This window comes from Anopheles coustani, chromosome 2 (genome assembly GCF_943734705.1).
Source record: "Anopheles coustani chromosome 2, idAnoCousDA_361_x.2, whole genome shotgun sequence".
Taxonomy (NCBI): domain Eukaryota; kingdom Metazoa; phylum Arthropoda; class Insecta; order Diptera; family Culicidae; genus Anopheles; species Anopheles coustani.
In genome coordinates this window covers 8,456,904-8,484,244 of record NC_071289.1, presented here as the reverse complement: position 1 = coordinate 8,484,244, position 27,341 = coordinate 8,456,904, and the positions used below count along the sequence as shown (strand labels likewise).

Genomic DNA, 27,341 nt, shown 5'->3' with positions numbered 1-27,341 from the left:
CTGGCGTTCGTTCATTCGTGCGCTCGCGTTTGCGGCGAGGTTGAAATGCATCGGCGGTTGCATTCCGTGTGAGACGTTCATGCTCGAAAGGTAGTTTATATTTACGCCCACCCAAGATGGGATGGTTTCGTTCAAGAAACCACTTCCCCGTTGGTTCCGTTATGTGTTCGAAACGTTTCGAAACCTTCGACAGCACCAAAGAGAGGAAACCGTCTGCCGGATCTCAGCTAAATGGGACATGACAGACAGTGTAGTAAGAAGAGAAAAAAAATAGTACACAGACACATCTGTCCCGGACAACTCAATCCATATTCTCCGCTTTTCCCGCTATCGATATCGAGCCGTCGTTTTAAGTCCATCCCGTCGGAATCGAAACGGCTGTTCAATGCCAACAACTCCGTTTTTAGAAAATGATGTATCAGCAGGAACCATCACCGGAGGAGGAGAAAGGGGCCCGGGAAAACCGTCACCCACCGACGGTTCGACCTTGCCAACGTTCCCAACGTTCAAAATAAAAGTAAAACGTATGCTGGAACCCATCTCGTCGACAAAAAAAAAAACAGTCACGATCACCAACCGAACGGATGGACGATGGACAGAAAATAATAATCATGGGCGAAAAAAAACCCCCTTGAACTCGTGGAGGGATTTTTGGGGAAAAAATATTTGATTTATGCTGCAATATGTTTGTCCCCGTCACGACGCGCTTTGGCGGATTCTTTTGGGTTTAGGATTTCGGAGGGGTTTTTTTTCCTGTAACCGAGCAACGAAAGGAAGCGCAGATCTGGTGGCTTCATAATGTCTGTATCTTATTCATTGGCCCTCCTCAACAGCTAAACTAGTACTTCATTTGATTAAAACAGTTTTGATTGAAACTAACACGGCATGGGTTTTTTTTAAGAAGGGATCGAAAAACAAATGTAAAAACACACTTGACAAGCTGTGTTTCGGAAAGGCTTTCATGCTTTCCGTTTTTCATAAATAATTTCGTCTTTCGGGCACGTTCGGGAAAAGTCCACTCGAAACAAAAGCCACAACCCGCAGAAAGAACTGAACGCTCATGCTCGTCATTAATCAAAAATTAGCACTGAAGAACCATGATGATTATGTGCTAAGGAGCCTCCACACGAGCGAGGAGCAAAACTATTCAACAGCCCAGCGAGCCCCCTTAACTCGGAAGGGGACTGGAATTAACTTTTTCCGGTCGAAAATTTCTCGCGAATCATTTTGAGTCCATTTTTTGCTTGATTTTTTTTTTCATTGCACCACAATCTTCTTTTATTTACTTGTGGTTCAAAGTGTTGTGTGTGTGTTGGCGATGTTGGCACACAGTTTCTTGTTGTTTTTCTCCCATTTTCTTTCCTTCTTTGGACGGAGGAGAAGAAGAAAAAACAGAGAACGCTACTATCCACTGTCATTTTTATTTCGCTTCCCGCTGATTCGCCGCTTTCCCACACTGATGGAAACCATACGTCGTTCGGTACGCATTTTCCCATCTATCTTCGTCGGGAAAGTCGCAACCGCAACAAATACACTCGTCTCGCGCAGCCATGAATAATTTACGTTGTAAAAAAAAATACCCTGTACCAAAACCCCTCTCTTTCTCTCTTTCCTTCTTTTTTTTGTACAATTTTCCAACGGTCTAACCCAGAGACACCACCCACTGCAAAGCCCAGTTTTATTTTCCATACTATTCGGTGCAAGGCAAGTGGAAAGCACATAAAATATACGATGTCATTCACTCACCCGATTGCTCTGCGCCGTTCACCGGCAAACATTCGGTGGAAAGTAAATGAAGTTTACTGGTGAGCTAACAAAGAAAGTCTCGTTCGTGGGGAAAACCGGAGCAGAAAAAACACGGATTTTCTCATTAAAAATATAGTTTCTTTCCTGTAGTGTGTTCCACGGAAAAAACTATCCGAGATGGACAGAGAGGTTTTTTTTGTTGTGTGGAAAAAACTATGAAAAGAATCAACTGTGAAAAAACAACAAAGCACTTTAAGGACCCTTTTTACACAAATACACACAAAACACACCGAATGTTCTTGCCGTAAAAGTTCAAGCGATTGAATATAAAAACGAATAAGCAAACAAAGTGAACAAAAACTGAGGTGAAAGTGCATTTCCTCGACCCCCCGACAGATGGGAAACCAATTCACATCCCCTATCCACTCTCCTAAACATTGCCTCTCTCCGTTGCGCCATTTTCCGTGCTATCGGACCGGATGCATTTTGTAACATCATGCCGCTTGATGGTACTTGCATTTCCGGGACATAAAGGGGGAGAGGGGGGAGGGAAATATCGCAAAATGACGATGAACTACAACAGCCCGTTAAGCCAGAGCGCGGTCCATCGGTGCACCGTAAATGCCACTCTATGCAGATATTTATTTTCTCGTTTCCGTCCTTTTTATTCTTTTATTATGTAGCTCTGTTTTCTTTTTCCCCCCGTCATGTTCCATGGTTAAAGTGTGTTTGCTTCACTAACTTCAATCGAACGGAAAAAGTGGTCGATTTTTTCCGGTACCAAACCGATCGCCGGGCAGGAATCAAGGGGGATGGAGGTACAGGTACAGGTTTTCCCGCGGTTCGTACGGTTCGCAGGCTTTCACTCGTAACATGTAACCTTTTTACTTTTCCCTTTTTTCCATTTTCGGTCTTTCATATTATTTTTCCAACTTTCCCCGAAGTAAAACAGGTGCATGTTGCCCCTGATCGGGAAATAAGTTTAATGGCGCAACTTTGTGTACAGCTGCAGGTGCATTGATAAGGTAAAACTAAGGGCTTCCGCAGCCATGGTTTTCCCCGAATTTCTTCCATGCAAATAAAATCGATGCGCAGCACGAGGAAATGGGAGAAAGAAAAATGCAAAGGAAGTAACTCGTGTGGAAGCGGGGTTTTTCTTCCCCACCCAACAACTGATGGCGAAAGTTTGGACCGCTTTTATAGCCATGAAAACTACCTACTACCGTTTTTTAAACCCATCGATGTTCCACTTTCACAATGTAACGGAAATAATATTCCCCACTCCCGCCGGTCCAACATTGCAAACGCAACAAGTTTCTTGGCAATAAAAACAACCCCAGCGCTCTCGAAACAAAAGCCAACGCGAACGAATCAAAGTCGAGCGCAAACAACAACTCGTACGACTCGTTAAACATTAATGCAATCACTTAAGCCACTAGTTTACGGCTGCCGCTGCCAGTTTACCACGTGTGTTTAAACAGCCGGATTTCAACGAACGTTAAACCGTACGAGTTAATGTGATACACCACAATTAAAGCTGCCAGCAAACGGAGATGCTTTCGCTAGCGCCCCGGGGGCTCGCACTTTAACACGCTCGTAAAGTGTATTTTATAGCGGGGCGTACTGGCTTTCGGCAAGTCACTGAAACTCGCACACAAGCACTCGAGCGTACGAAAAACCGCCCCTGATCGTGGAAGGGAAACTCGGTGGGAATAAAGGAATCCTGAGCACATAAATTCTCTCCCCACCCGAAAGGTGAGGACGAGTAGCTTTGCGAACGGTTTCGCAAATGGTTGGCCAATTTTTCCACACACACACACACACTCAACACTCACCTGTTTTTCGGTCTGCTTAAACTTTCATCATCGGAGCTAAACTTACCTAAAAGGTACCGATGGCGATTACTTGTCGAGATTCAAAAATAGCCTTCGAACGATACCTTGCACGTTCGTTCGTTCGTTCGGAGACCAATTCCCGCACGGTTTCACACCGTTTTTCTTTTATTTTCCCAACCGACCAAACACCACAGACACTTTCCCCCCCAAACTCGAAGGCAACAAAAAACAAAAAAAGGGACACTGGAAATGGAAAGTGCCTTGCGTTTGGTTTGAAAAATCGGTGCCCCAGGGTTTGGCGTGAAACAATTTTCCACCCTCGCGCCAGTCGCGAGTTAATCCTTTTACGGCTCATTCCGTATTTAACGGGGCAGCAGCAGGCTTTCGGGGCGATTTTTCACAGCTGCCCAAAGACTTTTCGCCCTTCGAGTCGATGGCCGCCGCGTTCAACGATACCAAAAAACCCCGTCCCCGAAAAGCGCCATCACCACAGGGCTCCGGAGGAGCCGGGCGTGATTCGTGATAAAACGATGCAAAATTTAGTGTGGTGGGAAATTTTCACTTTTTAATGAACCACCTTTTCCTTTGCGAACGGAACGTTGGGAGAAATTTAGCTTTGGGAAAACAAAGGAGATTTGAAAGAGGAAAAAAACGTTGGGTAGCACAATCCAAAGAAAAATCCCAAGATTCGACCGCACTCGAAAGCCCTTTTTCCCTCCCCACTTCCCCCCACCACATGCCAAGCCAGGGATCAGACGGCACGTGATCTAATGAAATAGCATGGATTAGCCTGCGAAGCCCGAGGTCGAGTTGGGGATTTTCCCGTTCCATTCCGCCGGAGAAGCACAAATAAAAATTCGCTCGGATCCTTGGGATCACCATGAGGTGGCGGGGGAAGAACCAGTCGATACAAAATAAAAAAAAACACCAACAACCTTCCTTAAATAACCAAACCTCCCGCACTCGAGAGACCATCGCAGCAAAAACCGTCGTCGGACCAAGTCGGAAAAGCAGTAAATGGGTCGTATGAATCAATAAGTAATGAACAGTGGACGACAAACAAGGATCAAAACACGACCGAATCGAACGACCGGCGGGATTTGCAGACGTTAAGGTCGGACCCCGAGACGGACCCAGGGAAGCCCTTTTTGTTTCACCTCATCAGTCGGAGTGGCTCGAAATAGAAAAGCTTCTTAGAATAGAAGATCCCTTTGTACGATCATTCTTTATTCAAGTGGCCAAGCCTTCGTGCCAAGTGGCTTACGCAACGTGTTTTAACAAGTTGTGTGAAAAACTTAAGATGGATATTTTTATTTTCAATTACCATTGATGGAGATACTTCCGAAAGGCACGCTCATGTGTGTTGGTGCATAAATTAATTTGTGAGTGAATCTCTTCCCTTTCGCAATAAACTAAGTAAATAAAAACTCGATTGTGCGAAAGTTCTCCCTCCCCCCTCCAGCACCTTCTTAAGCCTTTCTCCAAACCCCTCGGGGGATCAATTATTAATCCCACAGACATGCAATATTCACCGATCGTCACACACGGACGGCCGGAAACAAAAGAACAGAGGAAAACCAATCGACAAATATTTCATGAAACCACAAAAAGACCCCTCCCGAAACCGGCAACCAACATTCACTCGATTGCTTCGAAAATCCGGTTTCCGGTGGTCGGCAAAAAACACTTTTCTTAACCCTTTTTTATCACAAAAAGAATCACAACGAGCGTCGACAAGCTAACCACATTAGGCGTGCCTTTGCGGTTGACCGCAAAAATCTTGCCCAGAAATGTTTGAGTCTGTGTGTGTGTCTGATGGGGTGAATTTTCCTAAGCCGTTTTGTCCTGCAGCAAGCTGGACTCCACACACGATTGGAAATTACAGAGAAAGCCAAAGCATGTTTGTTTCTGATATCTTTCTTCTTCGTAGCGGCTGGGGGGAAATTTTCTTTTCCCTCCCCATTACGTTCTGGCCATTTTGGGGTCTGTGGTTCTGTTATGATTTTCTCGAGTTTTACGATTTCCTACGGACTCATTATGAGTGCCGTCTTTTGCAGTAGTTCCGGTCCTGGGGAAGGCAACTTTCCACCGTCGTTTTGCGTGGATAGTAAGAACTTAATAAAAGCATCTCCAGATACGGAAACAGACATACACACACACAAGCACGCACATGCACCTGCGACTAGGGCAATACACTGTGGCAAGAAATGTTGATTGCTTTTTATGGCGCAGAGAAACAACATCATAAAATTCACCGCCAGTTCCACCACTTGTCCTAGTGGCAGTTTCCACCGCTTTTTCCCCAAAGGCAGGCACAGGGCAGCACAGCAAAAACCCTATGGTAGTCAAACCTTTTCCCAGACATTGAGTCCCCGAGGCAATGCAGCACATTGAAGCCGGGGCTTCATTATTAAAACAAAAAGGAAACTTCCTCCGAGTGTGCACTCTTCCGAGCCCTTCATTTTCCAGCGGACACTCTTTCGCCGCCCGCTCTTGGATATGATGGACGGGGGTCCTTAATGAAATTGCATTTTCTATCATTTCGGTTTGCGGTGGATCTCAGTGCCGGCCCGACCCCGGCACTTCATCGCCCGTCGAATCTGTCAAGTCGTTAGAATCGTTCTCTCTACGGGACCCCGAGAGAAGCCAGGACCGGTTCGGACCCGGGATGGTAATGTGAGAAGTTTCACAATGTCTAGAACACTCGACGCCTGGGGAAGGGAACGGGAAGGTTTGTGAGGCAATGATTTTATTGCGTAACTTAAACCTAATTGAATTTTATCTAGCACTCATTGAAAAGCGATATTGTTCTTCGTGCTGTCGAAAAGGATATCCAATAAAAGTGGATCTCATACTGGAAATCATACGGGAAAAAGAAGGAAAACTTTGAGAAAATATTTGTCTTACTTGGCAAGTTTTGACCTTCTCTAATCAGTGTCGTAATGGTTCGATTATTTGAACAGGCTGAAGGCGGTTTTCAAACCAATTTGAAAGGCGTTGATATTCAGTTCTGTTTGATTTGAATACAATCTCGTTGTGAATTAATAATCCCTATTTAAAAACAACACCGTCGCTAAAACTCGGGCTGGATCACATTAGATAATGTTTTGCTTGAAAAAAAAAATGCAAATCCAATTACAAAACAGCTGATTATATTTCGGTTCTGGTGCCTTCCAGACGTGGTTGGATTAGGACCAGACTAACGACGACCTTTTATTTTTTTAGTCAAATAAACATTCTCCTCTCGAAGCCACCAATTTTCAAGTGTTGCGCCGTACGACGAGCCCAATGTCAAATTAACAAATTCTCTCCTTGCGTTGCTTGCAGCTTTCGAATTTGCATTACGCCTCTGCTAGGGAAAGTTTTTACTCCCGTTCTTCGTATCTTCCCAAAATCGACAGCAACATTCATGCCCGGAACGAAGCAGAATCACCGTGACCGGGCCGTACCATACCATTCCTCCGGGAAAAATCCGTCTCCCCGTTATCCATCGGAACGAAGACGATAAATTTAAACCAAAGAACCATCCGCTGCCAGCTGGGAGAGGGAAAATCAAGACAAAATATTTATGACAACGGTACGGCATCGATCGTTAAATCTCTCCGCACACACACAAAGCCACAGCGTCATTGGAACTCAACGGCAGCACAGAGTGTTCGAAGTGGATAACACGTGCGAACATGGGTAGGGAAATGCTACTCCCTGCCCCTTCCGTCCAGATCCATGCGGCCAAAAAGGCGGAGGAGAGATAAATTTCTTCGCCAAAAACTTTCCCAATATCGATCAAAACGGGAAAACACCTGATTGAGATTCATTTCGCTGGTGGCTGGTCCTGCAAATTTTATGACCGGCCTGTAATTTAATTCTTCAATCTCTCACGCCCATACCTGGCGCGAGTCAAAGCAAAGCTTTATTAAACTTTTACAGGATTCAACGCACCGGGGTTGGAACTTTAGCACGCGCACATTAACGGCACACCAAGTCGATAAAACGGGGGAAACGGTACGAGAAACATAAACATCAACTTCAGCCAAAGGAAAGCATTTTAACCGAAGGGCTGGATCGAAAAAAAGGAAGTAGATCGAGAGAGAGAGAGAGAGAGAGAGAGAGTTAGTCAGAGGCACCAACACCACCACCGTTGGTCAAAATCGACATAAATAATCGAAGGAATGAACGAAATGAATGCAATAAAGCAAATGTCCTCCAAACGGTCGTCGCATCGTACCGGTTGGAAAAGATTCCGATTGCGACAAAATGTCCCGCCGTCGTCGCTTCGTGGCAGCAGTAGTGTGGGTGCGTTGGTGGAGGGGGTGTGGAAATGTCGAGCAGGGCATTTGACAAACGACATCAAAGATGTCGCAGTTGGACCTGCCTTTTCCCTCCTGCCGTGAGACACGCTCGTGGTCAGGGATAATGTAATTCTTTCAGTTCGGTGTGGTTTTCCCTCCCGCATTCGGAAAAAAGGTCCACCCAGCCCGACAGTGTGTGGGAAGACTGCGGGGGGGTGGTGCACAAATTCATTACCGAAATCAATTCTTCACGACGGGAGAGCAAAATTGCGACAATCGGTTCCCGCTGCGAAGGACGTCGGCTTCACCTTGTCTTGTCTTGGAATCTCGTTTGGAACCCACCACAAATAGCGAAAAAGGGAAAAACGAAACAAACAAAAACCAACAACACAACCAAATCGAAACAATCATGCTTACGCGAAGCAATTGAAGAAATAGGTTCGCTCGGGACGTCGCCAATGGTTTGTGTGACATTTTCATTCCCCAGTTTTGCTCTTGTCTATGATCTATCGGTTGGCGGTTGCGTCCGTCGGTGTTGAAAGTACCGAACCAGAAAACCCCCGACGAAGTCACGATACGACGTTAACGTTTTATTCACATTTATTTTGGTTTCATTTCGTTGGCCGGTGCTGACGCTGGCCGCCTCTGATACCGAACCGTCAACGGTAACCGCGGACCAAAATCGATGGCTGATCGGCCACCGTGGTTTGGCTTTTGCGGTATGGTTGATTTATTGGAGGTGGCGCGTGAAATTAAAACGTGGGCGTCAAGTTAGAAGCGTCCCCGTTATTTCCTAGTAACACGACAGAAAATGTAGGTCACTTGTGAGTTGGGAGTTAATCCAGTATGGTTACTTTTCGTTGCCTTTTTCGGGTGAAAACTAAAAAATAATTCAATGCAAAAGTGTTGTTTTTATTCCAACGAAACAAATTGGTGTGAAAGACTGGGCGCCTCCATTTCCACAAAACACCAGGCGCCTCCATTTCCACAAAACACCAGGCGTCTCCATCGAGTGCTACACAACATACCACAAGAATCGATTGGTAACAGTGCTGGCCGAAAGAATCAACACGCTGAAGCGGCACGCTGGTTACGAGCTCTGGGAAGGTCACCTGACAATTTCATCAAACTATTCAACTTTTCACGTCGAAAAAGAAACCGAGCGAATTGAAACATTTCCATTTCTGGTCTGTGGGCCCAACTCGTTCGTTTGCAATGTGGCAACGTTTCCGACCATCTCCAATGAGCTCTCGTAGTTCTGATCGGTCCGTCCATTGATAATTTTAAATTCGTTTGCTCAGAAAAAGAACACCAACTTCCCGGTTGGGAATCGATGCAATGGAATAGGTTCAGGTTAAAGAAAGAAAAAAACAACGTTGCTCTTGTTTTCTGGCCGGAATCAAAGATTTTCAAATCAAAGCATCCTTCCGAAGGTGGGGTTTGAGAATGCGCTTGCCAAGGATAACTTGTGGCACACCAGCGGCTCGGTGATCTGGGCAGGCCCACGATCGATCGTGAGGTTTGCATCCCGATAGCATGGACAGCACCCTGAGCGCCGACGTCAGACAGTCTCTAAATCCCACTACCCGGATACGACTCCTACGCAAAAGGATTTTCCTACGGTGGGAAGGGGGAAGGCCAAAATACCAGCCAGTGTGTCTGTCGAGCTATTTTTCCGACTATCTATCGCCCCCGCCTGGCCTGTAGCTTCAAAGATGCATCTCGTTTTTTCTGGTGCAAGAAACAAAAAAAAAAGGAAAACTTTCCTTCCGTGCCCCGTTCGATCTTTCAACACCACAAGAAGTACGTGTGCCTGTGTACGATTGCGGGCCAGATTTCGCATGTGTTGGTGATGCTCAATCGTGCGCTTTCGATGCCACCAGGAAACGATAGGGGAGGGGCAGCGTGAGGGAGCGCACACAAGAAGTGCAACTTTTATTTTGGAAACTTTCCCAGGACCTTTCCCGGGCCGGAAGTTCAACACGCCCACCACCCTTAAAAGGGAGGATGCTACCCGGGACTGTGTATTTCTTCCGCTTCCAAGTTTTCCCACCCCGGAGGAGGAAAATCTCCACAATTCACAATTCACCGCTTTACACACATTTAGGTTTTTCCTCTATTCCTCCCCGTGTATTTGTTGGTGTGCTCGAGTTTCCTCTTGCGAGTGCATTTTTCTTTCCCTCAGGGCCGGAAGATAAATCAGAAATGCACATGATTTAAAGGAACCAGGAAGAAGCTCATCCGGCTCCGAGGGAAAATAAGATGGTGCGGGAGGAAAGAAAAAGGAAGTTCCTGCCGGTGTGAAATGGTGATAGAATGAAAACGAAAAGTTGGCCCACGCTCACGACAGCGACACGAGCGATTTAGCGATCGCAAAAGGGGGAGAGAGGAAGACGGGTAGGTGGCAAGCAAAGGGCCATACGTAACAGTGATCAGATTCTTTACCCACCTCTCTCCGATGCACTATCGACACCCACTTTCCAGTTCTCCGATCGAAGCCGGTCCACAGACGCAATCGCAATTGCGAGATTCTGCTTGGATTTGGGTTTTTAAATAAAAATTCGAAAGAAAGAAAGAAAGCCGGTGCGAAAGACACGGCAAAGTCCGGGCAAAAACATGCCGGGTCAGAACGGCATCCTAGTGGCGCCAACTAAAGTAGTTATTTTGGCCTCCCAGCTGCATGCATTGACTTTGTTTTTTCTTTTGAATTTAGATTTCTTGTTCTTGCTAAGACTTTTATCGATTTCAACAAGGTTTTCTGATAGTTTTTCACACTCGTTTCGTCGATTCAACGAGAGTTTGGTAAACATATCACGACCTGCATCGGTGGAGATTAAATTTATTTTACTTCCAACCAGCTGTTTCTTATTTTCGGGAAACAATTTAATTTGAGGATCGTTTAAAAACTGATTTCATTAGCTTTGATTTGCTTTTGGGAGCTTTTATCGACAAAAACATTTGAGTTTTTTGATCATTAACTTCTTTTTTCCGAAACGGGTAAATCTTCCTGATTTGTCAAAATTAAAATTCGGTCAAGGATCATTTTAATAAGGGCATCAAATTAAATTTGGTAGGGGAATAAAAAAGGGCATGAAGCATGAGTATTACCCTATGAGCCCAAAAAAAAGCATTACTCAAACGAGTCTTCAAACACCAACGAAAAAAAACAACGACTTTTAATTCCATTTTCACAAGATAATAAGCACAAATTATTCCAAAACTTACCACAGCCAACAGAGTGTTGCTAGATGAGCGAGAAAAAGGATGAGGCTGCGACCATGAAAGCCCGTGATTAACCATTTCTACTTTCGGTTCTTTCGAAATGGCCATCATAAAATCCGGCCTCTCGCCCTAGGATGGAGGACGCTCCGGGCACAGCCTGAGCTTTCGGGCGCTTAAGTTTAAGTACCCCGGCTCATGTTTGATCCCCCTCCTTTCGGAGGAGCTCAAATCAGCTGCTAACTTTCAAAACTTAATTTTGAGAAGTTTCAGCAAAATGGGGAAGAGAAATGGAAGAATAAAACACGGCATCGGTTGGGAAAGCAGCGACCAGTGGGAAAAGCTGTGTCTGCTAAAGAGAAGAAGGATGCAGTTTACGATTTTACGACAGTTTTGCCGGATGTAAAACGTTCGCTCTCGTGCTGGTAAAACGAGTTGCTTCCAGCATTCGGAAAAAGTCGTCAATATTCTGAAACAGAGAGAAAGCGATAAGGAAGGAGGAATACTAATCTTCAGAACACTCTATCACAAATGAATCGAATGGATCAATGGCTATTAATCCAGACATCACGAAACAAACACGTGACTCACCACTAAAACCCCATCCGAAAGGATCAGAATGAAGGTTTGGTTGAAAAAAAAAAGTTCTCTTCCATGACCTTTACCAGTCGTTTAATGTCCTTCGTCCCACACAGCTACAACTCGCGAACAAGAAACACACCAGAAAAGTATCCATTACTTTCGAGTGCCGGTGACATTTTTCGATGGTTTCGAAAGTTTTACTCATTTCGTTGCTATCACGACGTCGGCAGGACGACGAGTGCACTCGCACGGCACTCAATGCTCCTCTTCCTCGCAGGCACGAGAAGGCCTCATGAAACTAAGGCAATCTGGAGGCGCAAAACTTTGGCCAAAGTTTTCCGATTCATTCCGCCCTTCCCTTTTGCTCGGTTGAAAGCAATATCGTTGTTGCGAAACTTTGCAGCTCGTTACAATCCCACGTGGAAGACTTTCCGGTTGCAAGAGTTCCCGACGAGTGACGAGAATCGGTTGCCCGAGTTAGGAAGCCGCTTTGTGGAAAGCTCCGGGAAATAGTTGTGGCCTCCATTATGTGTGTGTGTGCGTGTGTATGTGTTGCTGTTCATGAGAATTAACATTGAAACATCAGCCGCTATTTTTCCGGGACTTTTTAATGAGCTAAGTCACTCCACCTCGTCTAACATCATTCGCCTCACCTCACCCTCAGCGAGTAATTATTAACGAGTAAGGGTTTAACGGCGTCAAACTCGTGTTTTGCGAGCGTTTACGTAACACTTCCCACGAGCGAGTGAACGCGACCGGATTGGGAAGGACTAAAATCTTTATCCGTGGTAAAAACCTGGACCTACTAACCATAACACCTACCGGACTGCTGGCTGTAGCTAATGAGTTGGACAGTTTATTCGATCGTTGGCTTTTACCACTCACCACCTGAGTACGTTAAATAACGCCATCAGGTATCAAAAACGCCTACCTGAGCTAAATCAAAGAAAATGGTTTGAATACAGCTCTCTGAGTAAGCACAATGGTATTTGGATAAGATTCTGGATCTGATCCCTGGCCGGAGAGATTTGATCCCTGGTCGGATAGGTCTTCGAGGAGCTAGATTCATAATCTGGATTCAGATCCCTTGGCTTACAGATCCAGAAAAAGTATCGATTCAGATCTCTTGGAATTTAGATCCAGAATCCAGATTCGTATGCCATAGATCCATTTGGTGAACCAGATCCAGAAACTGGATTAAGATTCAGATCTCCTGGGATTCAGATCCAGCATACAGATTCATATCCCATCTTGTTAAAATCCTCGAATTTCGCTTCCTTGCGATTGATTCCGAATGCGGATTCAGATCCTTTGGAGCTCGGATCCAGAAATCTGTTTTGGATTCCTTTGAATCCAGATCCAGATTAAATGCCCTTGGAATTCTGAACCAGGTTACATATGTAGATCCCTTGGATTCATATCCCACAGTCTTCAGGGATTCATAACCTTTAGGAATCACGAATCCAAATCCAGAATACACGAACCACTTCAACAGCCAGGATTCAGATTGGATTCGAAGGATCGATCCCAAGTCAGATCTGGATCAACTTACTCATCTCATTTTATGATCACTAGTTAAGTTACGTGTTACTTTTCCAACTCGGACAGCTGCATCGGTTGATAACTCGTGGCCAGTGCAATGCAAAAATAAATGAACCATCGCCTTCCAACATACAGACAGCTTTTTGTCTCACCCTCTTCTCCCTCGGTCTCTCGCCGAAAACTAATCGCTCACAAAGACGCACGGCCATGTCTGCCGGAAGCAATATTTATTACAGTTTCGCGGGCCGAATATTGATTTCTTGCTCGGCCCCCGTCTGATTCTCCCACCCTCCTCATCGTGCAAAGGGTTAATTTTTACATCGTTCAGCCCAACCTCCACCGCCCCTTCCCCACCCCACTTTCCCATTCCAACGTGGGGGAAAACTCATCAAAATTCGTCATTCAGCACAAATTCTCCTAACAACTTGCCCGTGGTCTCTCAATTTGTATTATTATTTTTGTTCCGCATGCGTGCGTATGTACGGTTGTGTGTGTATGTGTGTGTGTGTGTGTGGGTTTGTTGTACCACCGTCGGGGCTTTCCGATTTTCTCCATCCGGCGTCTCTTCCTTCGTACGGGCTTCAATTAGATTCCACCAGCGCCAAAAGCAGGTCCGGGCTTTGTGGCCAGCGACGTCGGCGTGTGAACAATATTCATTATTCATGATATGATCCGGCACCCAATTTCCCCCGCCACCGTGCCCGACTCCCGAAAAACGGGCCCAGTTGGTCTCGACAAGAGCCACATTAAGTGATGACGATGGTGACGACATCGGAGCATGTGCGATGGGTTCATCGCCTTTTTTTCTCTCACCCTCCACTCATTTGCGCTAAGTAGCTGAAAACATCGGGAAAAAGAAAACTACAACGTCACCTCTTCTTCTCTCCCCCCTTCTCCAAGCGGGCTTGTTCCAAATAGCGGTCATAAAGCTGCCCAACCGGTACGATTGATGGGTACGTGACGTGGCACGTGGGACTATGGACTATGGCCAGGCTGATTTTTTTCTCGTTTCAACGTTTCTGTTTTGGCATGCTAGAGGTTACAAAAGAGGTGACCACTCGGCAAACCCCCGTGGGTTCTTAAGGGCACTTGGCAACAAGGAGGGAGAGAGTTCGGCTGTTTTGATTTATTTACACACCACCACCGCCAAAAGCTGCTTACTGCTACTGCTGGAACATTGAATGCGGTAACGAGAGCGGACGATTAGGTTGTAGCAGGGTAATTCGTGTGCCACTCAAGGAATCGATATGAAACTGCTCAATGAAACCATTGCTGTAGGGGTGAAAAAGACCCACAACAAAAATTGGGCCCCTTGTTAGCACAAACAAATCCTTAAAAAAGCGTATGTTACCTTCTTGGATGCAATGAAGTTAATTTAGTCTAATAAAACTATCGTCGATGGCGCCATATCTTTACCCCAACCTCCACCGGTAACACCAAAATTACGCAGTTTGCAGTCCGTAGTACTAAACGAATGTATATTTATCTTTCACTCCTTCCCTTTCCACAGCCTCAGAGTGGAGTTCCTTCAACATAAAGCGGAACCTGGAAGCAGCAAAAGGACGGCAACGGTTTGGCGACGAGTGTTCCCGAAACCCTTTTCCGGGGGAAAAAAAAATCAATCCCTACCAATACCTTCCCATACCACCCAAGACGAACAATCACTTACACGCTTACGATAAGGGCACGAGAATGAACCCCTTGCTGTAAAAAGCACCACTATCACCCTCAAAACCGGTTCAACCGGTTCAAGCAAACAACCGAGCCATTTAGCAAATCGATTTAAGTAAGAGAATACCATAAATAATCCCTGCCCAAAACAGGATGAACGGAGTTCAGATAAACCAAATGAAGCTAGAATTAGTGTGTTTTGGATGAACGGAGTTTCAGAAACGGGATATCGTGAGTGGAAATCAATACGCTTCAAAGGAGATTCAAAGGAGAAGAAAGAGAAACATACCTGCAAAGCAAAAATACAAACGATATCGCGATTTTATCGAGAGAGAGAGAGAAACAAACGGAGAAAGATTGCACTAAGAATTGCATAATGCGCAAAAGTACAGGTATTTTGTAAAAGTGCTTCAGTTCCGCAAAACGTCCAATTTTTTGTCAGTACTTTTTTTACACCAATCAAAACAAAGAGTAGAGAGAAAAAGAAGAGGAGGAGTGTGTTAGCAGATTATTTAGACGCATCGGTAAAGAAAAAACGTTAACAGACCTTCCGGCTCCAGCAAACCACCAAAAACATATAAGCAATCGCGCGCGTGTACGCTTCACTCTCCGTCTCTCTCCTGTGAGCGAAGAGACATTTTTATTACTTGGAAAATTTTGGATGTTTTTGATTAGTTTTATTTTGTATGAAAAAGAAATCTTACATTTCGGAAGCAGGTTGCGGGAACCGATGTGAACCACGACAATATAAGCAGCGAGGAATTGTAGCCCGTTTTCTTGTTAGGAGTTTGCAACAGTTGTGTGAGGTTGTGGTAGATTTAAAAGAAAAACAAAACACATTGCTAGCTTGACAAGATTAAACGAAACGTTTTGCTCGAGACTGTTGCGAGAAAGGGACGTTAAAAGCGGGGCGAACCCAACCAAACGCACAAATCAGAATACGGTCCGTTGAATCCGGCCGGAAACATAGTCGCAAACAATTGCTCCGAACGAACGAACGAGGTTCGATGATAAATGATCGCTGGCGTGCAGGAAGCAGCCGTGCACAAATACATACGCGCGATCGCATTTCGGCAATGGCATATGAAAATATGATTCTATTGACCAACGCATCGACCGGCTCGGACCAAAGCACACGACCGAGCATTTTAATGGCACGGATGTGATTTAGCTCCGCCGTGCACCGCGTGCGGCCATTATTACGGCAAACAAGTCACACGACGTGGCGCAATTGAATTGAATAGGGCAAAATAAACGTCCTTTCGAGGCAAGTACTCCGGGAAGCGCAATACAAACGTGGTGGCAAGAGAAAAGTAGGGGGGGTGTTAAATTATGCGCATCAGAATGTGACTAATACAAATAACTACTGTTGTAGACGATTGCAAAACTGGCACCAGAGGAAGCGTAAGGATCGTTTTATTTAAAGTCAATCGGTCGAAAGCAATGGTAAGGAAAGTAAAAAGTAAAAGGATTACTGAAAAAACTTCAAACCACTAGGAGTCGTTAGGTTTCCGATCGGTAAATGAAATGAAATGGTGAACCATATGGAAAACAAAATGGACGCAAGCCAGAACTCCGTGCGTTGCGCCCGGTGTTGAAACGAAACGACACAAATCAAACAAACCAGATAACCCAATGATAGACACCGTTCGAGGAGCGGCCAGATGACAGAAAGGTAGGGTGAACTGAATTTTGGACATGCTTACAAGGAAAGGCATGCAAGGATAGTTGTTTTGTTTTAGTTATTCAATATCGCAATATCGGGCTGGACGGATCTGTACAAATGTTTCACAGACTCCAGAGCCAAGAGGAGAACTCAAGGAGTTGAGTATTGAACTAAACATAACATTGCATTCTTATTACTAGCTATATTTGTTACCGCGTTTTTTTGTAATCCACACGCACACCCACACCCAGACACATATTATGTCGCCGATGAGTGAAGCAGTTTTCTAACGGAAAACGGGAGGAAAAACGGAAAAACTATTCCCCCCGGGTCGGCGTAACTCGGTAACGGTGAGGAAGTATTTTTTGGCGATTGTTTTATACAAACAGTGACCGATACCGGGCGATTAGGTTTGTTAGGTTAGGATTCGTTATTCGTGGGGAAATAGAGCAAACATTGAGTAAGAGAGGAAAATTTAATCGGGAATGAACCGGTTTGCTGGTTTCCCACAAATCAATAAATGAAAAACGGACTCGTACTAGCGGCGAAAAACGAACGGGAAAAACCAAGTCCAAGCTATAATCTATATCTAGGTAGTTTGAATGTTGTAGGAAGTGTTTGATGGAATAATACATAAACGTATACTCAATACAGTAAGCTGCAAAACGAACGAAACCTAAGCGGGCTTATATCGAAAACCAAATGAATGCAAGACAAACCCACACACACATCGAACGGTGGTGCATATTCGGTCCGGTTTTGTATCGTTTCTTATCCTCACTAGAGAAGCTTTGACTGTCCTGCGAATGTGCGAGTGTGTCAGCTCTGTAGGACCGCTGGATGTGAACTTTACCATACTCTAACCATCCGTTTAACGTAGCTGATTCCCACACGGTGTACTAATCGTCTATTCTGGAGACAGAAAGTCGGTTCTGAGACGCGCGATCTGCAAAAAAGGGAACCGAACAGAACCGTCTTTCCTCTTGAAGCCTTCTGTGTAACACATCATTCCACATACTTGTAACAAAGCCCACTCGAATCCTTATTGGAGGTACTAGCATGAAATTAAAATCACCCCTAAGGTACTAAATAAGTAAGCGTATAGCTAGGGCTGGGAGCGAAACAGAAAGGAAGTGAGTGAGATTTTTTCTTGCTCCCTTCGCTTTGGCGTCTTAGCTTAGTGTGAAGCAAACGAAACTCTGCAACCAATCCCACACTACCGATAACATACACACCAATAAGTAAACACACACGTAACTTAACTCGTAAATATTAAACCCTACCACCCTAAGCTAACTAAACGTTACGATCACGCACCTAGTGCACGATACCGAACATTTTTTGATAACTGTCTACAAAAGCCGAAGGAAAGTTCGTAGCGCCGCGTTGCTTGTTCTAAGAGCAACTCAACTAAAAACTAACTAAAACTCTAAACGATAGGTCAAATCGTCTGTGTTTAAGCGTATCTCCTCCATGTGTGTGTGTGCAAGTAGTAAGCTGTGTGTATGTGTGTGTGTTGTGTAAGCGTAGCCATCGCCTCCTAGGGAAAGGGGGCAGTTTCGTGAGGAAAAATCAACCAAAGCCGTCTATAACTGAAACAAGCTAGTAAAAACAAGCAGCAAACAACTTATTTCTGTGTATGTGCAAACGTGAATTGATCAAGCAATCAGTAAGCAAGAGCCTATTATCGAGTAGGATTCAAAGCGCATCCAAAGTGTGCTGCAAAGCGTATAAGTGGTTAACCTCGTTCACTACTAACCGTACTATAGTCCACATCAAGAAAGCAAAACAAAAATACACGGTCACACTAAATTCCTCCGCCTTGAACAACGTAAATCCCTGACACTTGACTATCCTTGAAATATCCCCATTATCATTCGATCTTCCCGCCGTTGCTGTCTTCGTGCTGTTTCCAACTACACACTAACACACAACTCGATCACATCGTAGTAGACCGGAAGGAGCGCGAGCGTCAGGAAACGTCACTCGCAAAGCAAGCGTCGGCGAGTTTGACAAGACGTCAGTTTGCAACAAGTTCGCGTTTTAGCAGCGCAATCAACACCATTTCTCTAGCTCCTTCGTCATCGCCATCGCCATCGCCATCGTCGTCGTCGTTATTATTGCTGTTATCATTGTTGTTATTGCCATTGTTGTTGTTATTGTTGTGGATGCGACACTGTGTCGGGGCCGTTGCCGGTGGTGGTAGTAGTAGTAGCAGAACTTAGTAGAGAGAGCGCCGAACAGTGCAGTACGTGCTGGGCAGAAGCGCAAGCGCAAGATGTATGCAGCAGCAGGTGGCGCCTCGCTGGCGTCACGCCAGGCCCGCAAGAAGCAGGCGGCGCAGAACACGAAAAACAAGGCCACCAACCAGCAGATACTGCGGGAGAAGCTCGCGGCGAAGGCTGCCTCGACGCCGACCAAGAGCAAGCCGTTCCATCAGCTGCCGGCGTCGTACCTGCGGGCGCCCCATCAGCACCACCGGAAGCTGAGCGCCGGCTACACCAGCATTCCGGGGTCGGATCAACCCCATCAGCATCCCCGGTTCGGGTTCGGAAGCGAAGCACCGTGTGCGGCAGTGGCCGGCCCAGCCGGAGCTGGAGCAGCTCACGGACATGGACCGCACTTTGGAGGACATGGCCATCACCATCATCATCATCATCACGGAGCGGGTGGAGCGGTTCCACATGGGGCAGCTTGTCACCTACACGGAGGCGCTGGTGGTCTTGGTGGCCAACATCCAGCCCACGGTGCCTCCTTCCCTCCGCTGCCCAAACCGACCGGGTTCCGCGAGTACGACAAGCTGGTGCGTCGTCAGCAGCTGACAAAGTCCGCCACCGCCACGCTGCCGCTCGTTTCGCAGGCCCAGGCAGACCTAACGCCTCCACAATCGCCGACACTCGGAGGCTTCGGGGACCTCGCGGCGGCCAGCGGAGACCACCATCAGCCGAACCAGCAGCTTCACATTCTGCAGGCGCACAATCGCGACCAGCATCAGCAGCATCAGCATCCGCATCCGCACGGGTTTCACGTGCACTACTCGCACCAGCAGCTGGCGGCGGGTGGCCCGGGCCAGAAAGGGCCGCACCACCACCGGGAGGACGACGAGCTGGAGCCGCAGCAGCAGCAGCTCACGCAACCTCTCACACTGCAGATACCGGACGATCCGATCATTATCACACCGGCGACGCCGCAAGCAACGCCACCGGCCGGGCGGCTCGGGCTGAAACCGCTGGCGCTGACGGACGACGAGGAGGCGCTCCCACTCACCAGCCCCACGCCCGGCACCCTCGAGCGGAAGTGCAGCGTCTATCGGGGCCGGAAGCTCGATCCGTACGAGGAGCACTTCTACAACACGACGACAATAAGCAACGCCGCCGGACACCAGGGGTACCATCCTGACGACGTCTTCTTCCCGCCCGTGCCGAACGGTGGTGGTGGTGGGGGCGGTGGGCATTCGACCACGACCACCACGCCCGGCCACGCGCAGACCAAGTGGGACGACTACTACTGCTGCGAGTGCGAACATCGCCAGTACGGCGTCTGTACCTGTGATCAGTTCGAGGTAAGGCAGCTTCCAGGTGTCCATCGCATCGTCCCGCGTCATAGGTCGTAGCAAGTCACCCAGCCACGTTGGGCCACGAAGGTATCGACCCTAATTAGGGTTCTTTGTTAAACCTTCATTTTTAATGAACTTTATAACCCCGTCGTTGCCGACTGCAAACTGCGTAACTCCCTCCTCAATCTCTAGCCGGGTTGGTTCGGCACCTTGGTACATTTATTAATTCATTCACAGCGAGACAATGTTCCGCAATTACGTGACCTTCTTTGTACAAGTTTAAGAGGACATATTTATGAGTATAAATGGTAAAAGCATTTCTGATATCTTAAGCAGCAAGGACATTACTTTTGTTACATTTTTCTGGTTTGTGTAGTTCTAGTGAGGATGGTTTACTTGTTTGATACCTTTGACATTACTTATTTTATTATCTTGGAGTACTTAAACTATATTTTACTTTTAGCTAACACTTTAATGTCTATTAATCAGGAAACGCCACATTCCAAAAACTTGGAAAATCGAGTATAACAAAACATTCTTCTTCTTCTTCTTGGCGTAACGACCTCTTGGTCATACCTGCCCGTTAAGGGCTTACGAGACTTGTTTCCCTGTTGTACGTGGATAGTCAGTCCTCTCGTACAGGGGAGGGTCCGGTCTCGGTTGGGATTCGAACCCACGCTGTCGAGGTGCTGAGCCTCGGCGCTCATGGGCCGATTTTCTAACCGGCGCTACCGCTCGGCTGTCGCGGACCCCCCATAACAAAACATTAGATCCAATGATTTCTGGTGCGCCACTAAATCCAAATTTTATTCAAAAACCTGACCAAAAGCCATAAAAGAACATTACTATAATTATTCCCCCGGCGTAATTGTGATATATCGCCCCTTAATCGGGCCTATATGTTAGTCGGCCGGCCAATTTGTGCATAATCAAAAACAATATCGCTCCTGTTCGTCCCCTTGGGGAAGGGGGTGTTTAAAAACATGTGCAAAATATTAAATCATCACACTCCTCCTGTGCCGATGTTTTCCCTCTCCCCGGGAAAGAGTATCCTATTTACAGAAAATTATATCCAACGCAAAACGATGCTTTTTTATCATCCTGGAAGGAAGGAAACCGGAAAAGGTTCTGAGGGCACAAGCGGTAAGCTGCTTCATAACGCTGTCACTACCCACTTGCCTTTGCGGTAAGATGCTTTTTACAGCGTTCTCGAGAGAGGAAACCCAAGAAAAAGCCGTGGCATGGTGGGGCCCTCACTTTTCGAACATATTCACACTCGACAAAATCGAAAGCTATCAAAATGATAAATCGCAATCGCCTCGCCTTTATCCGAGTGGGGCGTTTATTATGAGCATCGTTCAGAGCCTTCTTCGCCTTCGGCCACCACCTCCCTGTTCTCCCTTAACGTTCGCATATCGACAGCTTTTCCGGGCACTCGTAACTCAGAGCCAGGAGCGAAGGGAAAGCCTTTCCTCTCGAACTCGAATAAATGGGCTGAATGGAGTGGAAGATACATTGAAACCGAACGGGACCACAATCCAGGGTTGCATGGAAAAGACAACCGTTTTCCACCCCCCGTGGCTCTTCCTCCGTCCAGCCGTTTTTATTCGTTAGCGTAAATCAAGCTGCATCCTTTTTCCGCCACACTTTTCCTGTCCCTGCGTCGTCCACCAAACAGACAGTACAAACATCTGGGGTTCGAAAAAGTGCCGCCCCGGTTCGAACCGACGAAAACGAGCTCGAGAATGGCAGGGAAGGAAAATGTCTACAATCAGCCACGGACGGAATCGGAAGTGGAACTTGAAGCTTCACTCCCTTCGGTTGGAACGGCACGTAATTGAATGTATTTATGCTTGCATGAGAGCATATTATGTGGTATGTAATAAAGTTCTCCAGCACGGGCTAAAACAGACAATTCAGAGAGAGAGAGAGAGAAAGGGGAAAAGGCGTGCACCGGGGGGGGCTTCGATGGTTCACTTGATTGAGAGCCTTTGTGTGTGAAATGATTTTCCATCACCGATTCCCGCCGGCTTTTGGGGAAAAGGGCGAACACATTTCTCGACAAACTCTCTTTTTCAGTGGGTGGTGAGGGGAAGGGATACTACTATCTATTGTACGGAATAACAATTCACTTCCATCGATTCTCCAGCGCTTTGTTGAATGAGCTTCGGATGCACCCGGAGAAGTAGCATTTTCCGACGCTCTCCTTCCTTCTTTGCGCTTTTCCGATTTGATTTCCAAACGCGCACGATGGGTTCGTTAAGTTTATGACTTTGGCATACGTTTTCGGGAGCGATGGAAAACTGTATTCACAAGCATAAAGATGGGTAACAAGGGGGGGATCATATGTCGAGTGGAAAGTGGTATTTGATATGTCTGTGGGGGAAGTGAAATTGAGCGAATGTTTATCTTCAATATTGGGTACAAGTATAATTTTCTTTGATCATATTTTTACGATACGATCAACGGTGTTTAATCAACGGTTATAAACCACTCTCGTTTAATAGATTTACGTTGATGCTTGAACATAGATTTCTTCAAAATTACTCAACAATTTATTAGTCAAAGTATTTTATCTTATCAGATAATTTTAATTTTAATCTATCTTTCTTTAATTTCCTTCAGAGTTATTTACATTTTAATGATTTTTTTTTGCACATTGAATACATTTTAAAACATAAAACATCAGAGGAACATAAGAGTTCGTCACTCTTATCTTACTCAGTTATCTTAGGTACGAAATGCTTTCAGAATCAATCGATTATAACATCCTTAACATTACATCCAAGGGCCGGAAAAAGTCTAGGTCAGTTCCGACCTATTCTGCAACAAATCTGCTCCGAAAAGCTCAAGTGGGCTGGGTCCTTTTTCAACCCAACCCATCGCCATGAGGATGTCTGCAAAAGCTACTGGAAGTTACAGATTCTTTTGTTCTTTCGACTAGAAAAGAAGCAGAAAACACGAAAGCTCGAACGAAAAGCATTCCCTTGTTCCGAACGGTTTGCTTTCCATCGAATCGACTTTGTGGTTGTGGTTTCCCTTCCCCCCCCCCCTCCCCCCCCCCCCCCCCCCCCCCCGGTCCGAAGGGGCGGAAAACTCTTTCTTCCCACGGGGGGCAGATCTCTAATGAAATGGAACACATTAATGCTAACTGCCTCGCTGGAACTAAAGCGAAAAAGAAAAGGCTCGACCACCAAAATCGGGTGCTCGTCGCGTCTCGTCGATTCCCGCAAACGGGAACGAAAGGTCGCTGGGGCCGGTTATTAAAGCGACACGGAAGACAAGCGGCAGAACACATTTATAACTTTTTCAATTATAAAACGACGCCCGCAGACGGTTTGCAGTCTGGACGGGCGAGAGAGTTCGAACACGAAAAAGGGAAAAAGAACTTCTACTTTCCTAACGGCTGTTTGTTTGCGTTCTTTCCTTTATTTGTGGAGTCATCACGATCACGCACCAGGATTCGATGCAGTTCCGTGAGGGGCGAGTGTTTTTCGTGGTTGTGGATTGACAAAATCATTATCGTCTGATTGCGACAGACCGCACAAACACTCCGAACTCGTGGCATGCAAAAATCGTGGCTCTGTTTATGCTAACGAACTGGCGTTGCACAGCTTTGCAATGCGAGCAAACATCGAAACCGTAGTTCAACTCTACCTTTTTCCGAATATATTCAAAAATTACGTGACCTCATTAGGCAAACCGTGGACCGAAATTATTCGCCAACATTAACATAATAAGGTGTTGATTTTTAAGTTCCACTTGATCTGTATAAAGTTAACTCGAAGCAACCGATAGTTGATCCGTTTTACCTTCCCAACGATTATTAAAATAACTTTCACAGATTCATGTGTATTTTAAAACCGAACTACGTTTCTGCGGAAAACTCGAGAGATTTTTCTCGGGCAGTAATAAAATGTCATTTGCAAGTTTGGGGTAAAATGCTTCACATTAATTCTCGATCATTGGTCCCCGGTGGTGACGGTTCAAAAGAAAAAAAAATCGTTCTCACCTGTCAAGTTCAAAAAGGTGGCACTCGAAGGCACGAATGTGACCGGCCACCGGTGATTAATGTCTCTTTAATTACACACACGCGCTCGACGCCCCGGCATTAATCTTCGGTTTGCGTTTCGTGCTGCTTCGAACGCGAACGCCGATGACAAGCCTTTTCGCGTGATCCTTTCGAAAATTGTTGCACGGAAAGGTTTTTTTCCCCCCGCGTACGAAACGGTAGTTCTTTCTACAAAGAACCGGTGCTCCGTTTTGGGAATGTGTACTGCGGAACTGCTTGACCACGGAGCGCAAAGAGTGACCTGGGCTTTGAGCCCGGAAGTCATGCTAAAAATGTGGATAATGGTTTTAATTAAACTTTTGATTTTCACTCAAAACGAACCGCGTGGTTGGGGCGAGGGGAGAGGGAGGGTGGTGAGGGTTGCGTCACAGCTGCCACCCGAAGTTCGTGAGTTTACATTATTAGTTTTTCCACCCGGGGAAAAATGTGAAAAATCTCATACGTTTACCGGCTTGATTTATCGCATGCAAGCAAGCTATCGTTCTTCTAAATTAAAAATTTGTGGAAAACGTAAAGAGAAATAACTTACCGTTGTTAATTGTAATCAAAATTACAATTAATCATAAGTTAATGCATTTAAAATCATAAAATAAAATTAATCAACGCATTTCCACAAATACGACCCGAATGGTCGAGTGATGGCTTAATTGAAATAAAACAATAAAAGGCGACACTCGTACACACTTTTCCTCCACCCAACAAATGGAGTGCGTTGTCGTGTGTGATTTTCCTGCAGCAGATTTCCATTCCCTCTGTGGGGCTGTAAGTGACGGCGACGAGATTTTCGGCAGCATACCAACGACAGATCGACGGAACTTGAAGAGATAAACCGAAACAGAAAACCCTGACCGAAATGAACAGATTTCCAAGCTGCACTACTCTCCAATCTGCGAGTTGTTTTCCGGTTTGTTTTATCTACTTCTATTATTTCCTTTATGGAGAGTAACTTCCTGCATCGTTTTTATGTTTCTTTCGTTTCGTTTGTCCTCCCCCTCCGCTCTCGGCTGGCTCTGAGTGTCTGCGCGAACAGTACATCGCCATTCAGGGCGAACCTTGCTCCAGTTTCGGGCCATTCTGTTCGCCAGTCAGCATCAGCATATTCATTCCGTCGCAGGCGAACGAGCAACCTCCGTAAAACATTTCACTCATCACTTCACGAACGGCGAATCATATCGATGTTGTTGTCATCGGAAGGCGAGTTTCTGATGCTGGCTTGTGGCAAAAAAGGCACGAATGAAATGAAATACAATTCGCAACATCTCCTCTCCCCCACCCCCCCCCCCCCCCCCCAGCGCTCGCCTTCCACCTCAAAGCGGCAAGGAGGCGCGGCCGGTCGAAACATTTTACGGTCGGTTTTATGTTCCATTCGGCGGCGAATGATTGAATTGACGGGCAAGCTGTCTTTTTTTTCTTGTTTTTAAAGCAAATGCCCACCCGGCGGCAGTTGTCTATGTTTGCGAGAAAAAAAAGTTATAATAATGGGACGGGAAACGTGAGTGTATCGGATGGATGGATGGAATCGGCCTTGCAGAGCTTGAGGCGACCTTCGTTTGCGTCGTGGAAAGCGGGAAAAATGCTCGGTAAGGTGGGAAGGATGTGACGCGACGTGAAAAGCAGACAATCGTATGCCAGGACACGCGACACGCTTTCCCGCGCGGGTGACACACAATCACACACACAAAAGCACGCCCGTTCGTATGGGCGTGAGCAAAACATTGCAATTAATATGCACGATTCGCGCTCCGCGTTTTTTGTTGTGTGTTTGGGTTTCGTTTTTCACGTCCCGTGCCTGTGTTGCTCATCAGCGCGTGTGTGTGTGTGAGAGAGAAAGGCACTCCCGTTTCGGAGCAGCAAAAAAAGGAACCATTTTCCACACGAAGCAAAAAAAGAAAAGCAACGCACATACACATGTCGAGTTGTTCGTTTTATTATGATTGCACGTTTTGCGATCACGTCATGTCAAACACGCCGTGGTGGAGTTCAGTGTGTTTCGCGTCCGTGATGGATTCGGATGTCGAAAGGACATCGAATGCAGAGGTTCCACACATTGACACCATCGTCGTCGTTGTCAGACATGCACAAGGCCGCATGCTTTTGACCTTTTCGGCCAGGTCTGGCAAGCTGGGATGGGAAGAGATAAATAAAAGCGGAGATAAAAAAAGTGTCCTTCTCTTCCCCGGGGGGGGCCCGGAATTTGTATCCGTGTGTGTGTGTATGACGACTGACGATGTCGATCAAATACTCCTTCTCTCTCGGTGGAACGTACAGAAAGAACGTGCAAAATGCAAATGGCTCCACAAAGTGCAGACACCAAGGGTTTCGCAACTGCATCCCTACCATCCAGCTGAGGCTTGTTTTTCCCCCCGAGTTGTACTACTTCCAGTTGAAACGTATGTGAGAACGATAGCGAGCGCACGACGTACCCTTCGTACCCTCCACTAAGGACTAAGGCGTGCCACGTTTGGCAAGTGTCGACAGGCGCCAAATCATGTGACGAAAGAAGGAGGGGAAGGGAGGGGGGGGGGGGTAAAATGGCCGTTCCAACCTCCAACAACGAGTTTAGTTGCAATCTCGTGCATCTCCACGCTTTAGCTGATGCTTTCGGGCGAGCGTGGGAAAGGATGTACAAAATTGATTTTCAAACAGTGAAACCGGGTTAGCACACACACACCCGAAAAAAAACCCTCGAGTGTTCCTCGGGGACCAGTTTAACGGCTTTTGCGATATCGGTTGGAAAAAACATCCCTCGCGGCCGATTTAAAGTGTGAACCGGAAAACATTCAAATGATGAATGTTTCTTTTTTCCCCTGATAGATATCAAGAGGCGCTTGTTTTTCTCTATTTCTTTGCAACGATATCAACACTTTTCCTTTTGGTGGAAGGGGAAAAACGTGTCGCTATCATTGGAAAAACACACCTCGAAGCAAAAACCGAAACCGGACTCGAATCGGAATGGATCCCAACCGCGGCCGAACCGAACGGTCAACAGTTTGGTCGTACACGAATGGAGGGCAAACTTTCTAAAATTGTCGAAACGAAGTTGTTGATGGGAGTTTAAACTGTTAACAGTTCGTTCGTTTCGTTTTTCGTAGAGAGAGAGAGAGAGGAAGGACTTTTTATCGTATTATTTGTTTGATTTCAAACTGGAAAATCATTCCAACAA

The 27,341-nt window shown here is 46.2% G+C and overlaps 1 protein-coding gene across 1 annotated transcript in view; it reads left to right on the top strand.

The window, feature by feature from the left end:
• Positions 1-18,828: 18,828 nt before the first annotated feature.
• LOC131267667 (uncharacterized) overlaps positions 18,829-27,341 on the top strand; it is a 60,286-nt gene continuing 51,773 nt past the window's right edge. The window contains exon 1 of the mRNA XM_058270595.1: positions 18,829-20,112. Coding sequence (XP_058126578.1) covers positions 18,829-20,112 — 1,284 coding nt within the window. The remainder of the gene's footprint in view (positions 20,113-27,341) is intronic.